This window comes from Monodon monoceros, unplaced genomic scaffold (assembly GCF_005190385.1).
Source record: "Monodon monoceros isolate NGI ecotype Baffin Bay Population unplaced genomic scaffold, NGI_Narwhal_1 Super_Scaffold_4, whole genome shotgun sequence".
Classification (NCBI taxonomy): Eukaryota; Metazoa; Chordata; class Mammalia; order Artiodactyla; family Monodontidae; genus Monodon; species Monodon monoceros.
The window spans coordinates 67,235,748-67,253,330 of NW_021703781.1; the positions used below are offsets into that span (position 1 = coordinate 67,235,748).

At 37.9% G+C, this 17,583-nt stretch overlaps 1 protein-coding gene across 4 annotated transcripts in view; it reads left to right on the top strand.

Moving 5' to 3' along the window:
• Positions 1-254: 254 nt before the first annotated feature.
• ATRNL1 (attractin like 1) overlaps positions 255-17,583 on the top strand; it is a 679,361-nt gene continuing 662,032 nt past the window's right edge. For 2 of the 4 annotated variants that reach the window (XM_029245364.1, XM_029245363.1), the window contains exon 1: positions 647-939. In XM_029245364.1, coding sequence (XP_029101197.1) covers positions 647-939 — 293 coding nt within the window. Of the gene's footprint in view, positions 940-17,583 lie in introns of all 4 variants that reach the window. The other 2 variants (XM_029245362.1, XM_029245365.1) reach the window with 2 other exon arrangements.

Below are 17,583 nucleotides of genomic sequence, written 5' to 3' on the forward strand. Positions count from 1 at the left end.
GGCCTGTGTGGGGAGGAGCGGAGACACGCGCGAGTGGGGGAGGCGGCCCAGGACCCCGCGGGCTCTAAAGGCAGCACCGGCATCTGGCTAACGTTACCGGAGAGAAAATGGCTTCTGGGGGGCCGCCGGGGGCCGGCCGGGGCGGGCGAGGCTGAACCCCGCTTCCCTAGTCCCCCCTCCCGCGTTGGGCGCGCCCACCTCGGGGCTCCCGTGGCCCCCGCCCTCCCGGGCGCGCCGGGCTGGGAGCTGAGGAGGTTGGCGCGAGCCGTGGGCGAGGCGGGGCTGCGCGCTGGGTCCCCCTCCCCCTCCCGCAGGTCCCCTTCGGAGCGCCCCGCGCAGCCTGCATCTTCTGCTCCCCGCCTCCGGCCCGGCCCGGGGCGCCGTGGCGGTGGGCTCGGCCTGCCGCGGACAAGGTCAGGAGACGGAGAGGCGATGCCCGAGTGCGACTGGAGGGAGCCGAGCGGAGGCGACAGCGGCTGGGATCTGTCCCTCCTGACCAGGGAGCGGGACTGGAGCAGGCGCCGGTGAGGAGGAGAAGCGGCGGCGGCAGCGGCGCGGTGTTCTCCTCTCCGGCCAGATTTCCCCTCCGAAGCATCCCTGTAGGCGCCCGAGAGCGCATCCCGGCCGGGCAGGGGCGCTGGGAAAGATGGAACCGGGGGGCCGGGCCCGCACTGGTCCCCCGCAGCCGGCGGCCCCGGGGCCGTGGAGAGCTCGGCCGGCGGGCGGCGGTGGCGGCGGCGCCTCCTTCTGGCTGCTGGACGGGAACAGCTGGCTGCTGTGCTATGGCTTCCTCTACCTGGCGCTCTACGCGCAGGTATCCCAGTCCAAGCTCTGCGAGAGGACCGGCTCCTGCTTCTCGGGCCGCTGTGTCAACTCCACCTGCCTCTGCGACCCGGGCTGGGTGGGGGACCAGTGCCAGCACTGCCAGGGCAGGTTCAAGTAAGTGCCTTCGCCGGACCCCGAACCTCAGCCCTGCCCCGCACCCGTCGCGGCCTCCCCCCTTCTCTCGGCCCCGGGTCCCCCGGCTGGGAGCGACCCGCAGCGCTGCGGGAGCGGGGCCCGCGCTGTCCCCCTCCAGCCCTCGCGCCTCGGGGACTTCGGGCCCTCCGTCTCGCACCGACCGCCGTGGATGCGAAGCCTTTCCCGATGGTCCACCTGTCCGCAGCGACTCTGGTCGCCTGATCGTCAAAATTTTCACACTCAGTTACGGTGCCAAACACCATTTTGTTAGGACACTATTTTTTAATCAAAAATTATGCGCGTAACTCGTGAAATACTTGCGCATTGTGAAGCATTCAAACAATACGGAAGTTTAAAGGTTAAAAGTTCTGGTCTACCAGTACCTCCCTTTTCCCCATCCTACTCCCCTTTCTAGAGGTAAGCACTGCTAACATGTTAGTGTATTTAGTAATAGTGATCATAAGTAGAATATATGATGGCCTTACTATGTGCCAAACACTGTTCTGAGCCCATTACATGGGTTATCTCGTTTGTTTCTCACACCAACTCTGAGTTACTAGAATTACTATACCGGTTTTACAGAGGGAAATCGAGGCAATCCAAATCAGCCAGCCTAACTCTAGAACATTTACTTTAAGCCAATATACTATGTTGAATTTGTGAGGACTGTCTTGAATTGAGAAATACAAGAGTGACTTTGGGTTAGATAAGAGGATGAAATACCTGGGCTTTTTAATGTGGTGGAGATAAAAGATTTTTCTAACTGGTTCTTTGACTAGCTGTTGTGTGGGAGCATCACTTTCGTTTTTTTGAAGCTCAAGGCCCTAAGCAGCTTGATTTACAACAGTAAAGATACTTTCCCCCATTGGTTGATGTTTATTGCGTTGCTGTCTGATATGAAAAGAAATGGGTGAATGTGGGGGGAGCAGCAGATAAGACAGTTGAGGCCCATAGGGTGTCCATCTGACAACTTGCACGTAACAGTCACTAAGTACCTCAACTTCTTGGTTTTCTAGGTACTTCACATGAAGTTTGCTGGCTGGGTTAGTAGCTCTGAAATTGCACTATGTAGATTACTTGTTGTCAGGGTGATAGCAAAATCTAAGTGAACTGTCTCTTGGGCTCTAAGGCAAAGATAGGAATATGGTTCACCTGCTAATAATGTATTATAGGAAAATTTCCTGGGAGTTTTAAACAGCATATTTTCCTCTTTTTGAAAAAAAACTTGCCAGTTAAGAGAGTGCCCCTGAAAACTCATTGTAAAAATGTATTTTTAAAAATGGGACTTTTTAATTTAAGTAGATCTTACTGTTTAAATTAATCGACAGGAGATTTTTGGAAGTGAAATCTCAGAATGAAGTTTTATGAAATTCATCTGTAGCAATAAGTTAAAATGTTTCCTAGCTTCATAATTTCACAAATTAGCCATAGTACTGTAGTTTTATATTTAAAAAAAATTTGGTGGAGGTACTAATTAAAAGTTTAAAAAAGTGTTTCAAGGTCTGCAAAGATATCTTATCGAACTGTGCTTGTTAGCAGTCTTTATAAATTAAATGTTCTTAAACTTTTGCTTTGATCATAACAGCCAGCCTCTTTACCTAGCAAGAGAGGATTTTGAACATATGAACTGGTAGTCAACAACGAAAAAAGCCACATCCATTTTTTATATCCTTTGGTACATAAATAGGAAGATTGCCTGATTCATGTGTAAGTTAGGGACATTGGCCTTTGGGTGGGTGGAATTGCTCCATTTCTCTAAAGAGGACAGAAATTGCTGCAGTCCTGAGAAGCTTCTGTCTACCTTTTATAGTAGTGGAATTGCTAATCAGCCAGATCAGCAGCCTGTAACCTCACTAGCAGAGGTTGTCTTAGTAGGAAAGATCACAGATCAAGTTAAAATCAGCTTAAATAATATAGAGAGATGGTTGGTGTTTGTGAAAGATACATTAGTGAGTAAAAGAGGACTAGTTTTTTTTTTTTATATAGATATAGTTAAATAACAATAAACCCTGGACTAATCATTGAATATTCATTTCCTTGGAAGCTGTTTCCTATGATTCATTGTACCCTATTAGTAAGTACTTTTTCATTTCTCTGTGGAATACAAGCTATTAGTTAGAGTAAATATAACTGGTACAACTCTGTGTTTTGTTATGTATTCTCTTACCGTAAAGAAAAAAGTGGTATTTAATGTTAAACGGAAGAATCAATTTAGAAGAAGAGATTTCTTCCTGGTGAAGTACATGCTAAACTAAGAAAGGTTTATTTGAGGATGGTGGCTTGTTTTATCCAGCATTTGAAGGAATAGCACAGTGGGAAAGACTTTAACTGGAAATTCTCACTTCATTAATTATCTTGAAAATCTTTTACTTAACTGAAGGATAGCCACCTAACAAACAGACATCAAAAATGATCAATCTTGGTAAGCAGGTGTCAAAATTAATTGGCTGGTTCCATGGTAACATAGCTTTTTTCCTACTGTAGGGATTTCACTAGGGAATGAGTATCCTTCAAATGCTTCTTTAGAACAGAAGATTGATGGTTGGAGGGAGAAATGCAGAAGCAAATATGGTATCAAAAGTGGTACTTCAGTTCTCTTAGGATTGATTGCAGTCTTCTGTTTCCATTTGAAAAGAATAAAACTCTCAGAATTACAAGCCATTCCTCTCAAAGGTAAAACAGAACGAACACTGATCATCAGCTAAAGCTGGACTAAAAGACTTAGGACTGAGAATCAGAGAGGACAGTGCCAATTTGAAATATAATAATCAAGGATATGATATATGCAAATTTGAATTACATTTACTTGGGTAGCTTAGTATCACATTGGAGTAGAAAATGTTTTACTATAACCTATTTGAATGAATAACATTCTCTATTAGAAGCCAGTTCTTTAGAATTATTTTTGTAGAGTAGTTGAGATTTATGTTTATATAAATTAATAATTTGAGTTCAAACTCGGACATTTTCTTGCTTATGTGACTTAGAAACCTAAGACTTCTAATTTCTCTTAGGTAAACAAAATAGCTGATATTAACCTTCTGAGATTGGAAAATAACTCATTATATTGTGAATATTTTATAAATGTATATTTATTATTAAAACATATTTATTGACTATTTCTCTAAAATCATCTATTAAATCTTATTGTGTGTTTAATGTATATAGATATTTTTAAAATCTCTTAAGTCAGTCAAGTATGGATAATGAATTTCACAGATTTATAATGGAAGTAGTCTATTTCTATTTTGACAGCAAAATGAAGATATAATATCAGGAGTGAGGTTGCTATTGTAAACAGAAAGTGGCAGGGTTAAATGTGTCAATATTTTCCCTAAGTTATTATTATTATTATTTTTTGCGGTACGTGGGCCTCTCACTGTTGTGGCCTCTCCCGTTGCGGAGCACAGGCTCTGGACGCGCAGGCTCAGCGGCCATGGCTCACGGGCCCAGCCGCTCTGCGGCATGTGGGATCTTCCCGGACCGGGGCACGAACCCGTGTCCCCTGCATTGGCATGCGAACTCTCAACCACTGCGCCACCAGGGAAGCCCCCATTCCCTAAGTTATTATTAAAAATAAAACAACCCCAACATATGTGTGTATACACACACACACACACACACACGCACATATTTGGAATCCTTTTTAATAATAATAGGGAAGCTATCAGTAACTATAAAGTTAAATTGAATATTCCCTGTCCCCAGGTCTTCTTTATTTCAAACTAAGATTATAATATGTAATTTATATCCATGGGTTCTTTTTACATTATTAAACCATAAAATCACACAATAGATTTTAAAATAATTTAAATTGAGTGTTTCTAAGATCCTAAATTGATAAATTGCTTGTACTAGCATGGTTTTCAAGACCATGTGTCTACATAATTTGGTTCCTTTAGCAGATCAGACTCACCCTTCCTGTTTTCCTGCCTGGGTCTTTTAAAGTTCCTTGAAAGTGTCACATTCCTTTTGGACTCAGGGCATTTCACACATATGCATACATCTCTCTGAACCGTCTTTCCTATGTGGTCTTTGCTTGACTTATTACTAAGCATCTTTGAATTTTAGCTTATACTAGTGTCTAAAGGAAGCTTTTCTGACTCCTCAGACTATGTGACCCCTCGTTATGTACTCTTACAGCACTATTTTTACTTTATAGCATTTCATAATGAATTATTAAATTACAATTGTAATTTTTTCTTAAAAATTATTTTTAAGAGCTTTATTGGGGTATAATTGACATGCAATAAACTGTACAATTTAAAAAGTTTGGACATATATATGCACCTCTTAAACTATCACCACAATCAAGATCATAAAAGTATCAATCACACTCAAAAGTTTCATGTGCCCCTTTGTATTCCCTCCCTCTCCTTTCCGCTGCCTCTCTCTGTCCCCAGGCAACTAACTGAGCCGCTTTCCTTCAGTATAGATTTCTAACAAAATGACAAAACTCTTTTTCAGAGTAGTTGTATCTTTTACATTCCCACCAGCAGGGTATGAATGTTCCAGTTAATTTACACCCTCACCAACACTTGGTATGGTCAGTCTTAAATGTTACCGGTTCTAATAGGTGTGTAGTGGTATCTCATTGTGATTTTATTTTGCGTTTCCCTAATGACAAATGAGAGCATCTTATGTGCTTACTTGCCATCTGTAGATCTTCTTTGGTGAGGTATCTGTTCATATCTTTTGCACATTTTTAAAATTGTTTTTTCTTATTATTGATTTTTTTGAGTTCTTTATATATTCTGGATACTAGCTCCTTATCAGATATATCATTGGCAAATATTTTCTCCCATGTTGGGGCTTGTCTTTTCATTCTCTTAACGGTGATTTCAAAGAATAGAAGTTTAAAAAAAAAAAAAAAGAACAGAAGTTGTTTTAAATTTCAATTCCAGTTTATCATTTTTTTCCTTTTATGGATTGTGCTTTAGGCACAATATCTAAGAAGCCTTTGCCTAAACCAAAGATTTTCTTTGATTATTTTTTTTTCCTAGAAGTTTTGTAGTTTTAGATTTTACAATTAGGTTTATAGTCCATTTTGAGTTAATTCCACATCTAGTGAGAGGTATGGATCTCAATTTTTTTTTTTTGCATATAGATATCCAATTATTCTAGGACCATTTGTTGAAAAAAACTATCCTTTCTCTACTAAAGTGGTTTGGCATCTTTGTTGAAACCAGTTGTTCGTATATTTGTGTATCTGTTTCTGGACTCTGTTCCACTGATCTATTTGTATGTCAAGATTATTATAGCTTTATAAATCTTGAATTCAGGGAGTTTAAGTCCTTCAATTTTGTTCTTTTTCAGTTATTTTGGCTACTCTATGTCCTTGGCATTTCCACATGAATTTCAGAATCAGCTTGTCAGTTTCTACAAAAAAACCTGCTGGGATTTTATTTGGGACTGTACTGAATCTATACATCAGTCTGGGGGACAGTTGACACCTTATCGATATTGAGTTTTCTTACCTGTGAACATGGTATATCTCTCCATTTATTTAAGTCTTCTTTAATCTCTCAAAAATATTTAAAAGTTTTCAGTGAACAGGTCTTACAACTCTTCTGTCAGATTTTCCCCTAAGTATTTAATATATTTTGCTGCTATTGTAAATTATATATACGTGTGTGTGTGTGTGTGTGTGTGTGTGTGTGTATATAAAATATGAAAATACAACTGATTTTTGTATTTGGTCTTGTATCCTTCAATTTTGCTAACCTCATTTATTAGTTGTAGTAGTAGTAGTTTTTGTAGATTCCTTTTGATTTTCTACATAGATGATTATGTTGTCTGCAAGTAAAAATACTATAAGCCTTTTCTGTGCAATCTGGATGGCTTTCATTTCTTTTTCTTGCCTTATTTCACTGGCTAGAACCTCCATTACAGTGATGTATACAGGTGATAAGAGTGGTTGGCTGTGTCTTGTTTTTTGATTTAAAGGAAAAATATTCAATCTTTAACCATTAAGTATGATGTTATGTGTAAGATTTATAAAACCTTTCTGATTTTCTGTTTCTGTCAGTTATTGAGAGGGGGTATTGAAATTTTCAGTTATAATTTTGTAACTATCTATTTCTCTGCAGTCGCATCTATTTTTGCTTCATGTATTTTGAAGCTCTGTTATTAGGTGCATGAAATTTTCTATTATATCCTATTGGTAAATTGATCCTTTTTTCATTATGGAATGACTAGTTCCTGAAAAGACTATCCTTTTTTCATTGATGTTTTTGCCCCTTTGTTGAAAATGAGGTGGATGTCTCTCTCTCTGTATCTATTTCTTGATTCTGTTCTGTTCTATTGATTCATGTATCTTTACTTTGGGAAATGCATTTCTTTTGACTACTGGATCTTTATAGTAAGTCTTTTTCCTTTTTAAATTTATTTTTGGCCATGTTGGGTCTTTGTTACTGCATGAGGGCTTTCTCTAGTTGTGTCGAGTGGTTGCCCCTTCGTTGTGGTGTGTGGGCCTCTCATTGCGGTGGCTTCTCTTGTTGTGGGGCATGGACTCTAGGTGTGCAGGCTTCAGTAGTTGCGGCACATGAGCTCAGTAGTTGTGGCTCACGGGCTCTAGAGTGCAGGCGCAGTAGTTGTGGCGCAGGGGGTTAGTTGCTTCGTGGCATGTGGGATCTTCCCGGACCAAGGCTTGAACCGTGTCCCCTGCATTGGCAGGCAGGTTCTTAATCACTGTACCACCAGGAAAGTCCCTTTATAGTAAGACTTAAAATTAGATAGTGAGATTCCTCCAACTCTGCTTCTGTTTTTGAAAATTCATTTGGTTTTTCTAGTTCATTTGCTTTTCCACATAAATTTTAGAATCAGTTTGTCAATTTCTTAAAAAAAAAGCTGGGATTTTGATTGAGATTGTGTTGATTCAAGAGATCATTTTGGGAAGAATTGACATCTAGACAATATTGAACTTTCTGGTCCATCAACATGATATATTTCTTCATTTATTTAGGTTTTCATTGATTTCTTTTTTCAGATACAGATACCGCATACATTTGGTTAGATTTATACCTAAATAGTTTGTATTCTTTGATGCTATTGTAATTGATAGTTTCCTTTAATTTCAGTTTCTAATTGTTCTTTTTCATTATGTAGAAATGCAATTGATTTTTGTATATTGACCTTGTATCCTGCAATGTTGCTAAACTCAGTTTCAGTAGCTTTTTTTTTTGTAGATTCTTTGGGGCTTTCTATACAGACGATCATAGCATCTGTTTTACTTCTTCCTTTCCCATTATATGCCCTTATTTTTCTTCTTGTTCTGTTGTACTCGCTAGGACCTTCAACCTGATGTTGAATATGAGTACAGGAGTGGATATCCTTGCCTTGTTTCCAATCTTAGGTGGAAAACATTCAGTCTTTAAACATGAAGTATCATGTTAGTTGCATGTTAGGCTTTTTAAAAATAAATGCCCTTTATTAGGTTCAAGAAGTTCCCTACTATTCCTAATTTTGAGAGTTGAGATAATGGAAAAATGTATATTGGTCTCTGCCCCTGGTTCCTGGCACAAAGTTCCTAAAACCGTCATAATTTCCTAAGTGATAAGAGCACTAGAAGCATCTCTTGTTCTAATGTTCATCTTTTACCTTTGTTCCTAACACAGGGCTGCTGAAACCCTTGTAATTTCCCCGGTGATAGTAGTAGCTCCTGGATGGCTTCTGGATGAGGGCTAGTTACCAGAAAGACCAAATCATCATTTGAAGCTTGGAATCTTCAGCCCTGGGCCCCGTTCTGTTGAGAAGGGAGAATGGCTGAAAGTAGAGATACGCTGAATCATGCCTACATGATAAAGCCTCCATAAAATCCCCAAAGTTTGGGGTTCAGAGAGCTTCTAGTGAACACACGAAGGTGCTGGGAGAGTGATGCACCTTAACAGGGCAGGGAAACACTGAACCCCTTCGCCCATGTATTACCCTATGTAGCTCTTCTTTCTGGCTGTTCCTGAATTATATCCTTTTATAATAAACTAGTGATCTAGTAAATAAAATGTTTGTCTGAGTTCTGTGAGCCTCTCTAGCAAATTAATTAAACCCAAGGAAGGGGTCCTTGGATCCCCTAGTCTATGGCCAGTTGGTCAGAAGCATAGGTGGTATCTGGGCTTGCAACTGGTTTCTGAAGTGGGGCAGGGTTCAGTGGGGGGGCAGTCTTGTGGGACTGAAACCTTAACCTGTGCGATCTGATGCTGTTTCCTGTTAGATAGTGTCAGAATTGAGTTGAATTCTTGGACACTCTGCTGTTGCCTGTGAATTCCTTGGTGGTGGGGAAAAACCTCCATACATTTGGTGACGGGAAGCGAAGGTTGTGTGAATAGTAAAGGAGACTTATGGGGAAGAAGTACACAGTAGAGAAGAACTGGATTTTTTCCTACACAGGAGGAAAAAAAGCTGAGAATGTTTCCATTTAGAGTTGTGTATGGATGTTGAATTTTGTCACATGTTTCTTCTATATCTATTGAGACAGTCGTTCGGTTTTTCTTCTTTTTGTTTGTTAATATTGGTGAATTAAATTGATTGATTTTCAAATGCTTAATCAGCCTTACATTCCTGGGGTAAACTCCACTTGGTCCCAATATATTATACTTTTTATATATTGCTGGATTTAATTTGCTAATATTTCGTTGAGGATTTTTGCTTCTGTGTTCATGAGAGATATTGTTCTGTAATTTTCTTTTCTTGAAATGTCTTTGGTTTCCTTATCATGGTGTAATGCTAACCTTATAAAATGAGTTAGGAAATGCTCCCTCTTCTTATGTTTTCTGGAAGGATTTATGTAGACTTGGTATTACTTTTTTCTTAAATGTTTGGTAAATTCATCAGTGATGCCATTTGGGCCTGGAATTTCTTTGTGGAAGGCTTGCAGCTGTGAACTCAATTTTTTAAATAGATGCAGGGATATTCATTTTATCTATTTCTTGAGTGAGTTTTGGCAGATTGTATCTTACAGAGAATGGGTCCATTTCATCTAAGTTTTCAAATTTATGGGCATAAAGTTGTTCATAATATTTCCTTATCATCCTTTTAAAGTCTGTGGGGTCTTTAGTGATATTTCTTCTTCCATTTCTGATATCGGTAGTTTATGTTTTCTTTTTTCTTGCTTAGTCTGGCTAGACATTAATGTTATCAATCTTTTCAAAGAATATGTGTTTGGTTTCATTGGTTTACATTGATTCCTGCTATTTTTTCTTTTGTTGTTTTTTCAGTTTCATTGATTGCTGCTTCTTTATTTTATTTTATTTTATTTTATTTTGCCACGCCACGCAGCTTGCAGGATCTTAGTTCCTGAGCAGGTCCGTGGCAGTGAAAGCCCCGAGTCTTAACCACTGGATCGCCAGGGAATCCCTGCTTCCTTTGGTTTTAACTTACTTTTATTTATTTTAATTTCTTAAGATGAAAAGCTTAAATCATTAATTTGAGATGTTTCTTCCTTTTAATAAAAGCATTTGAATGCTATACATGTTCTTCTAAGCACTGCATTAGCTGAATCTCACATATTATGGGATGTAGTACTTTGATTTTCATTCAGTGTAATTGAACTAAATTATGATTTACCTTGAGACATTCTCTTTGGCTTATGTAGAACTGTTTTGTTTAATTTCCAGATATTTGGGAATTTACCAGAGCTTTTTCTTTTATTTATTTCTAGTTAAATGCCATTATGTTCAAAGAACATACCTTTTATGATTCTAGTTTTTATAAATTTGGTAAGACTTGTTTTTTGGACAAAATATGGTCTATCGTGGTGAATGTTACATGTGCAGTTCAAAGAATATACATTCTGCTGTTGAATGGAGTGTTACAGAAATGTCAAGAAGGTCAGTTGGTTGTTTATATTGTTTAGATCTTCTGTATCCCTAATGATATTCTATCTATTTTGAAGCTTTTTTTGAGATGCATATACAGTTAGAATTGTTACGTCTTTTGGTGAACAGACCCATTCATCATAATATAGTTTCCCATCTCTTTTTCTTTGGTAATTCTTTTTACTTTGAAATCTACTTTGATATTAATAGCCACACTAACTTTCTTCTGCTTATTGTTTGCATGATGTATCTTTTTTGACTTGGAAAGAATGATGTGTGTGTGTGTATATATGTATGTGTATGTATGTATATATATATATATATATAAAATATATATATATGTATAAAATCCAGTCTAATAATCTGTCTTTATATTGGTTTGTTGAGACTATTTACATTTAATGTATTTGGATATTTTTTAGCATTCCATTTTAATTTTCTGTTGGCCCTTTTGGTATATGTCTTTGTATTATTGTTTAGTGGTTATGCTAGTGTGCTAGTGATTACACTATGAATAGCTAACTTTTTATAGTCTATTTAGAGTTAGTAATGTATTACTTCAGGAAAATTAAGAAATTTTGGAACCATATAGGTCCATTTATCTTCACCTGCTGACCTTTGCTATAATTGTCATATAATCACATCTGCATGTATGGCAAATCTCATCTGATAAAGTTATAAATTTTGCTTTCAACAATCATACATACTTTAAAGAACCTAAGAGGAGGAAAATAGCCTTTTATATTTTCTCAGATATCTGCTCTTCCTTTTGCTCTTTGTTTATTTCTCAAGTTATAAATTAACTCTTAGTGTCATTTCCCTTTTGTCTGAATCACTTTCTTTTGGATTTCTTTTTGAGCATGACTGCTGCTGATGGACTTTCTTAGTTTTCCTTGTTTTGAGAATATTTTGCCTTTTTTACTGAAAGATATTTTCCCAAGTACAGAATTCTGGGTTGACAGTTCCTTTCTTTCAGTGTTTTAAAGATGTTGCTTGACTCTCTTCTGGCCTGCATAGTTTCTGAAATCTGCAGTCATTCTAATGATTTTCCCCCTGTATGTATCATTTCATTTTTTTTCTAGCTACTTTCAAGCTTTTTATACAACTTTTGTTTTTAGCAGTTCAGATTCTGATGTATCTGTGTGTAGCTTTCTTTGAATTTACCCTGGTTAGGATTTGCTGAGCATCTTGAATTTATATTTATGTCTTTCACAAATACAGGATTTTTCTAAAAACTGTTATTTCTTCAAATATATTTTTTCTGCACCGGTCTTTTTCCCTTCTCTTTCTGGGACTTCGGTGATACTAATGTTAGGCTTAAACAAAATTCTTGAGGCTCTGTTCTTTTTTTTTTTAACTCTTTTTTTTCTTTCTTTAGATTGTACAATTTCTGTTGAACTGTCATCAACTTCACTGACTGTTGCCTCTGCAATCTCCACTATGCTTTCGAACCCATCCAGTCATTTTCAAAGTTAAGATATAGTTTTCAGTCCCCACATTTCTGTCGTGTTCTCTTTTATGATTTCTATTTCCCTGTTGAAAACTTCTCCTCCCATTTCATTTAAGTGTCTTTACCTTTATCCCATGGAGTACAGTTTTAATACCTAACGTCTTTGTCTGATGATTCCAATTTCTGGATTTTCTCAGGAGTGACATCTGTTGATTATCTTTTCCATTGAGAATCTGTTACATATTCCTGGTTCTTTGTATGTTGAGTGATTTTGGATTTATTCTGGATGTTCTGAATGTTATGTAGGTTCTTGGTCCTGTTATTCCCTGGAGAATGCTGATTTATTTATTTACTTATTTATTTTTATTTAGTAGGCAACTAACCGGTTAGGTACAAGTAGCAAATTCCCTATCTTGCTTTCGGAGGGCAGTGGTTCTAATCTTCGTTCCATTTTCAAAGCTTTGGATCTAAATGCACACATGCCACTCAGGGATTAGTCTGAGACTTTGTGGTGTTTTAAATTTTAATTCACTTCTCAGAGCCTGTGATAAGCTGCTTTTTGGTCTGTCCCACACGTGAGCAGCTCAGATTGAGCTTGAGTCTTACGTGGGTTCATATACAGAATTAGGGTATCTGCATCTCCAGCTCCCTCTTCCTCAGGATTCCCCCCACACTCTTTGGCTTGAAGGGGCACTTTTCCCCAGTTATTCTTGCTTTTGAAGAGACAGAATTTCTCTTAGGATTTGATCTGCATATGCATGTGCTGCTGCCGTTCTCTCAAGGTTTGCCATCCTTGCCATCTCTCCGGCCATCGTTTTTGTAAAGTCCTGAAGTTTTCTTTCTTGGGTTGTTGCAGGAGCCCTTTTTTTTTTTGTGTGTGTGTGCAGTAGCCCTTTAATTGATCTTTCTGTTTCTGTTTTTTTCTCTTGCTCATCTGTCCTTTATTGCTGCCAGAGTTTGCTTGATAGAACACAGATTTGATCATATCTTCCTTTGCCTAAGAACTGGAGTATTTAAGGCAGTGAGTGGTGCCAAGGTTTCTGATGAGGGATCTGTTGTCATTCAAATTGTTGTTCTCCTCTAGGTAGTGTGTCATCTTCCTCTTTCTTTCTTTCTTTCTTTTTTTTTTTCTCTTAGGTTTTCAGAAATTTGGTTATGATATGTGTGGGTGTGGAATTCTTTGTTTACCTTGCTTATTTTTTGTTCAGCTTCTTGTTCTGCAAGTTTACATCTTTTTTCAAAATTTGCAAAAATTTCTGTTATCATTTCTTCAGATATTGTTTTCAGCTCCACACTTTTTCCTCTCCTTCTGTGACTCCAATGAGACAAATGTTAGATCTTTTGTTACTAACTTTTAAGTCACTAAAGCTCTGTTCATTTCCTTCAATCTGTTTTCTCTCTCTTCAGACTGGATGATTTTTATTTACGTATCTCTATATTCACTGATTCTTTCCTCTGTCTTCTCTGTTCTGCTCTTGGACCCCTCTTGTGAGTTTTTATAAAACGTTTCATTTGTTATATTTTTCCATTTTGTTCTTCTTTACATCTTCTGTTTCTTTGCTGAAACTTATATTTTTGTATTTGTTCCAAAAGTGTCTGAAGCTGCTTATTGGGCCATTTTTCTGAGAGCTGCTCTAAGATTCTTGACAGATAATTCCAGGATCCTTGTCATGTCAGTGCTGGTACCTGCTGATTATCTCTTCTCAAATGCGTTGAGATTTTGTACGGCAAGTAATTTTGGATTGTATCCTGGATATTTTGAGTATTATGTATGAGACTCTTGTTCCTATTTAAATATTCTGTTCTAGGAGGCAGTCAACTCGCTTTGGCATGTATGACCTAGCTCACTTTTTAAAAGTACAGCTTTATTGAGTTATAATTTATATACCATAATATTCATACATGTCATAATACCATTTTAAAGTGTATGATTCAGTGGTCTTTAGTATATTCAGAGAGTGGTGCAACCATCACCACTCTCTGGTTTTAGAACTTTTTCATCACCCCATAAGGCAAACCCACACCCATTTGCAGTCACTTTCCATTTTCCCTACCCACCAATTTCACCAGTGTAGGCGCTGCTAATCTACTTTCTCTATGAGCTTGTTTATTATGGACATTTCATAGAAATGGAATCATATATTATATGTTCTTTGTCACTGACTTCTTTCACTTAGCATGTTGTCAAGTTTCATTGTATTGGTATTCCACATTTGTTTTTCTCTTTATCAGCTGATGGACATTTGGGTTGTTTCTTCTACCTTTTGGCTACTGTGAATAATGCTGCTCTGAATTTTTTGTGTACAGGTTTTGGCATAGACATACGCTTTAATTTCTCTTGGCCATATCCTAGGAGTGTGCTGGCTCTCTTCTGTGCTGAGATTAGACTGCCCACTTAGTTACAATTTAGTTTTGCTGTGTTGATTCTGATCAGTTTCACATATTGCACCCGAGGGCATGCCCAGGACTTCATACACAGATTTAAAGAATCCCCTTTTTCACCTTCCTCATCTTTGTAATTTCTTTCCATTCTCTTGTTAGGAGGATAAGGGGAGCTGACTCTATTGTCATTTGCCTGGTTCAGGGCAGAGATGGTCCACCCCGAGTCTCTGCAGCTGCTGCACGCCTAGTGGTGAGGGGCAAGGGTGCTGCCTTTTTGCTGGCATTTGCTTAGTACAGGGTAGGGATGGTTGAAGTGACTCCACCCACACATTCTCCCCCAGTGGGGAGGGAGAGATTCTTTTTTTTTTTTTTTGTAGGTAAAATAAGCATTTAAAAAATAAAAGCACTGTATAAATTAGGAATTTTCAAGTTGATTCTCTGTCTCATAAAAAAAATAGAAGATTTAAGATCATTTTTCACGTTTTGATGTATTAAGTTTTATGCCAGGCTTCATTTGTATTTTATGACAATATAATTATGCTAATAATGAATTTTTTCCAGAAAGTAGAATTTATTATTCTAACTACTTCATGTAAGACTAGTATTAATAGCATTAAAACTAACATTTCACACGTTAAATTATGAATTTAGAGGAGAAATGATATTATGTGGTGGAAAAAGCTTTTACCTGTATTGCCTTTTTTATTGCTGATGAAAATCCTGTGAGGTAGATGTTGTTATTCTCATTTTACAGTGGGAATAGAGAGTGAAAGACCTGAAGCAATTATTTATGCAAAGTCTGATAGCTACTAAGTGATAGCTGAGTTGCCAAACATGTCTTTCTGGCTCATTTTCTATAGCAAGCCATCTTCTACTCTTCAATAAGAAGTTTCTCCTCAGTTATAAATTCATAATCTTCTGGATTTCCAGATAGCATAGGGGTACTTAGGATCATGAGTTTTGATACCAAATTGACATGGGATTGAGATCTGTTTCTGCCAATGTGCCATGAATGTTGCATGGATTTAGTTTGCTGCTTTACTGAACACTTGATAAGTTTTATGGCATTACGGTTTTAAAAAAACCTTGTGAAATGAGCATTATTGTTATAACTGTTTTGCACACAAGGAAACTTGAGGCTTAGGGAGTCTGAGTAACATACCCATTAGGTGACCAGGCTGAGATTCTTGTAGCTCTTCTAAAGTTTTGCCTGTTTCTTCTAGTTTCTCAGTCATGTCTTATTTATTCTTCAGTGAAAAGAGAGTATTGTTCTACAGAGTTCTTACGTGTCCTTTGTGAAGTTAGTATGAATGAGTGCGTTTTACAGTACACAGAGATACCATAAGAAAAGTCTAAGCTCATTAAATAATTCTCTATGATATAGCAATATTTTATTTATCTCCAAGCTTGTTGATTATTTAAATGTATATTATAACAGGAACTTTTAATGTCACGTTCCTGGATAGGCTGTGAGTGGTTGGTGAATCCTCAGATTTGTATATAAAATATTATTTATACGAATTTTTCTAGGCAGGAGGTAATAGCTTTTACAAGATTCTCAAAAGTGATCTCGGATCTCAAAATGGTGAGCATCACTGTACTGTAGAAAAGGAACCCAAATAATGGTCACTGTGTATGTAGAATTAAAAAACATTTTTTCAACACATGGAATGATTTCAAAAGTAGTTTTTTAATTTATTTTTTCAAAAAAGCTTAGGAAGATTATACAACAAGGATAAAAAAATTTCCTATTAATTGAAATATTATAGTATTCAAATAATCTGAATATCTATATTACATGTAGGTACATACAGATACAATGACTATCTCTATATATTTATATGTATACATATATGTGTGTGTATATATGTACACACACACACCTGACATATTTCTATAGATATCTATCTGTATGATGGGGAGTGCTCCATCATCCCCTCTATTTGACATGTATCATTACTTTATATGCTCTACATTTATTTGCTGTTCGTATATTGTCTTCCCTCTTTCTAGCACTAAGTTGTCCAGTGTGTCAGTCACTATCCACATGTGGCTGTTAAAATTTATTAAAATTAAATTTTAAAAGTTCAGTTCATTTTTTTGCACTGACCACATTTCAAGGGCTCAATAGCCACGTGTGCTTAGAGGCTACCATACTGGACATGTATAGAACATTTCTATCATTGCAGGAAGTTCTGTTGGACAGCATTGTTCTGGAATGTAAGGCCCAGGAGGGCAGAGACTTTTTTTACTTAGTTTTTCTTGTTTTGTGTTTTAATAGCTTTATTGAGATGTAGTTTACATAACATAAATCTCACCAGTTTAAAGTACACAATTTAATGGTTTTTAAGATGCACTTAGAGGGTTGTGCAACTCTAACCATAATTTTAGAACATTTTATCATTCCATAAAGTAAACCTTGTATTCAGGAGCATTCACTCTCCATTCTCTCCCTGTCCCGCAGGTCACTACTAATCTGCTTTCTAGAGACCTTCCATAACTCACAGTTCTATCTCCCGTGCCAAGAGTATTGCTTGCCATTTATTTTATGATGGCCCTCATGACCTTTGCCCCCTGGTGTTCCTCTCATGATTTTATGTTGTATGGCAAAAGGGAGGTTATCTCAGTGATTTTCCACCACAAATCCTGGAGGGTGAGGTATAATTAGCTCCTTCCTTTGATATTAGACTTGATAGCTAACTAAGCACATACTGTTTGCTGTCACTGAGGCCAGTCTGTAGACAGTTTAGTTAGTGTGCTGATGGCCAGTGCAACTGGTATAGCCAGCTTCGTTAGTGTACTTACATGGGGGGAAAATATTAACTAATAAAATGAGTACCTTTGTGGCCAGGATATGATTTGTACAAATTAGTGATCATTCAGAGTGGGACAGGGCTTCCCTGGTGGCGCAGTGGTTGAGAGTCCGCCTGCCGATGCAGGGGACGCGGGTTCGTGCCCCGGTCTGGGGAGATCCCACAT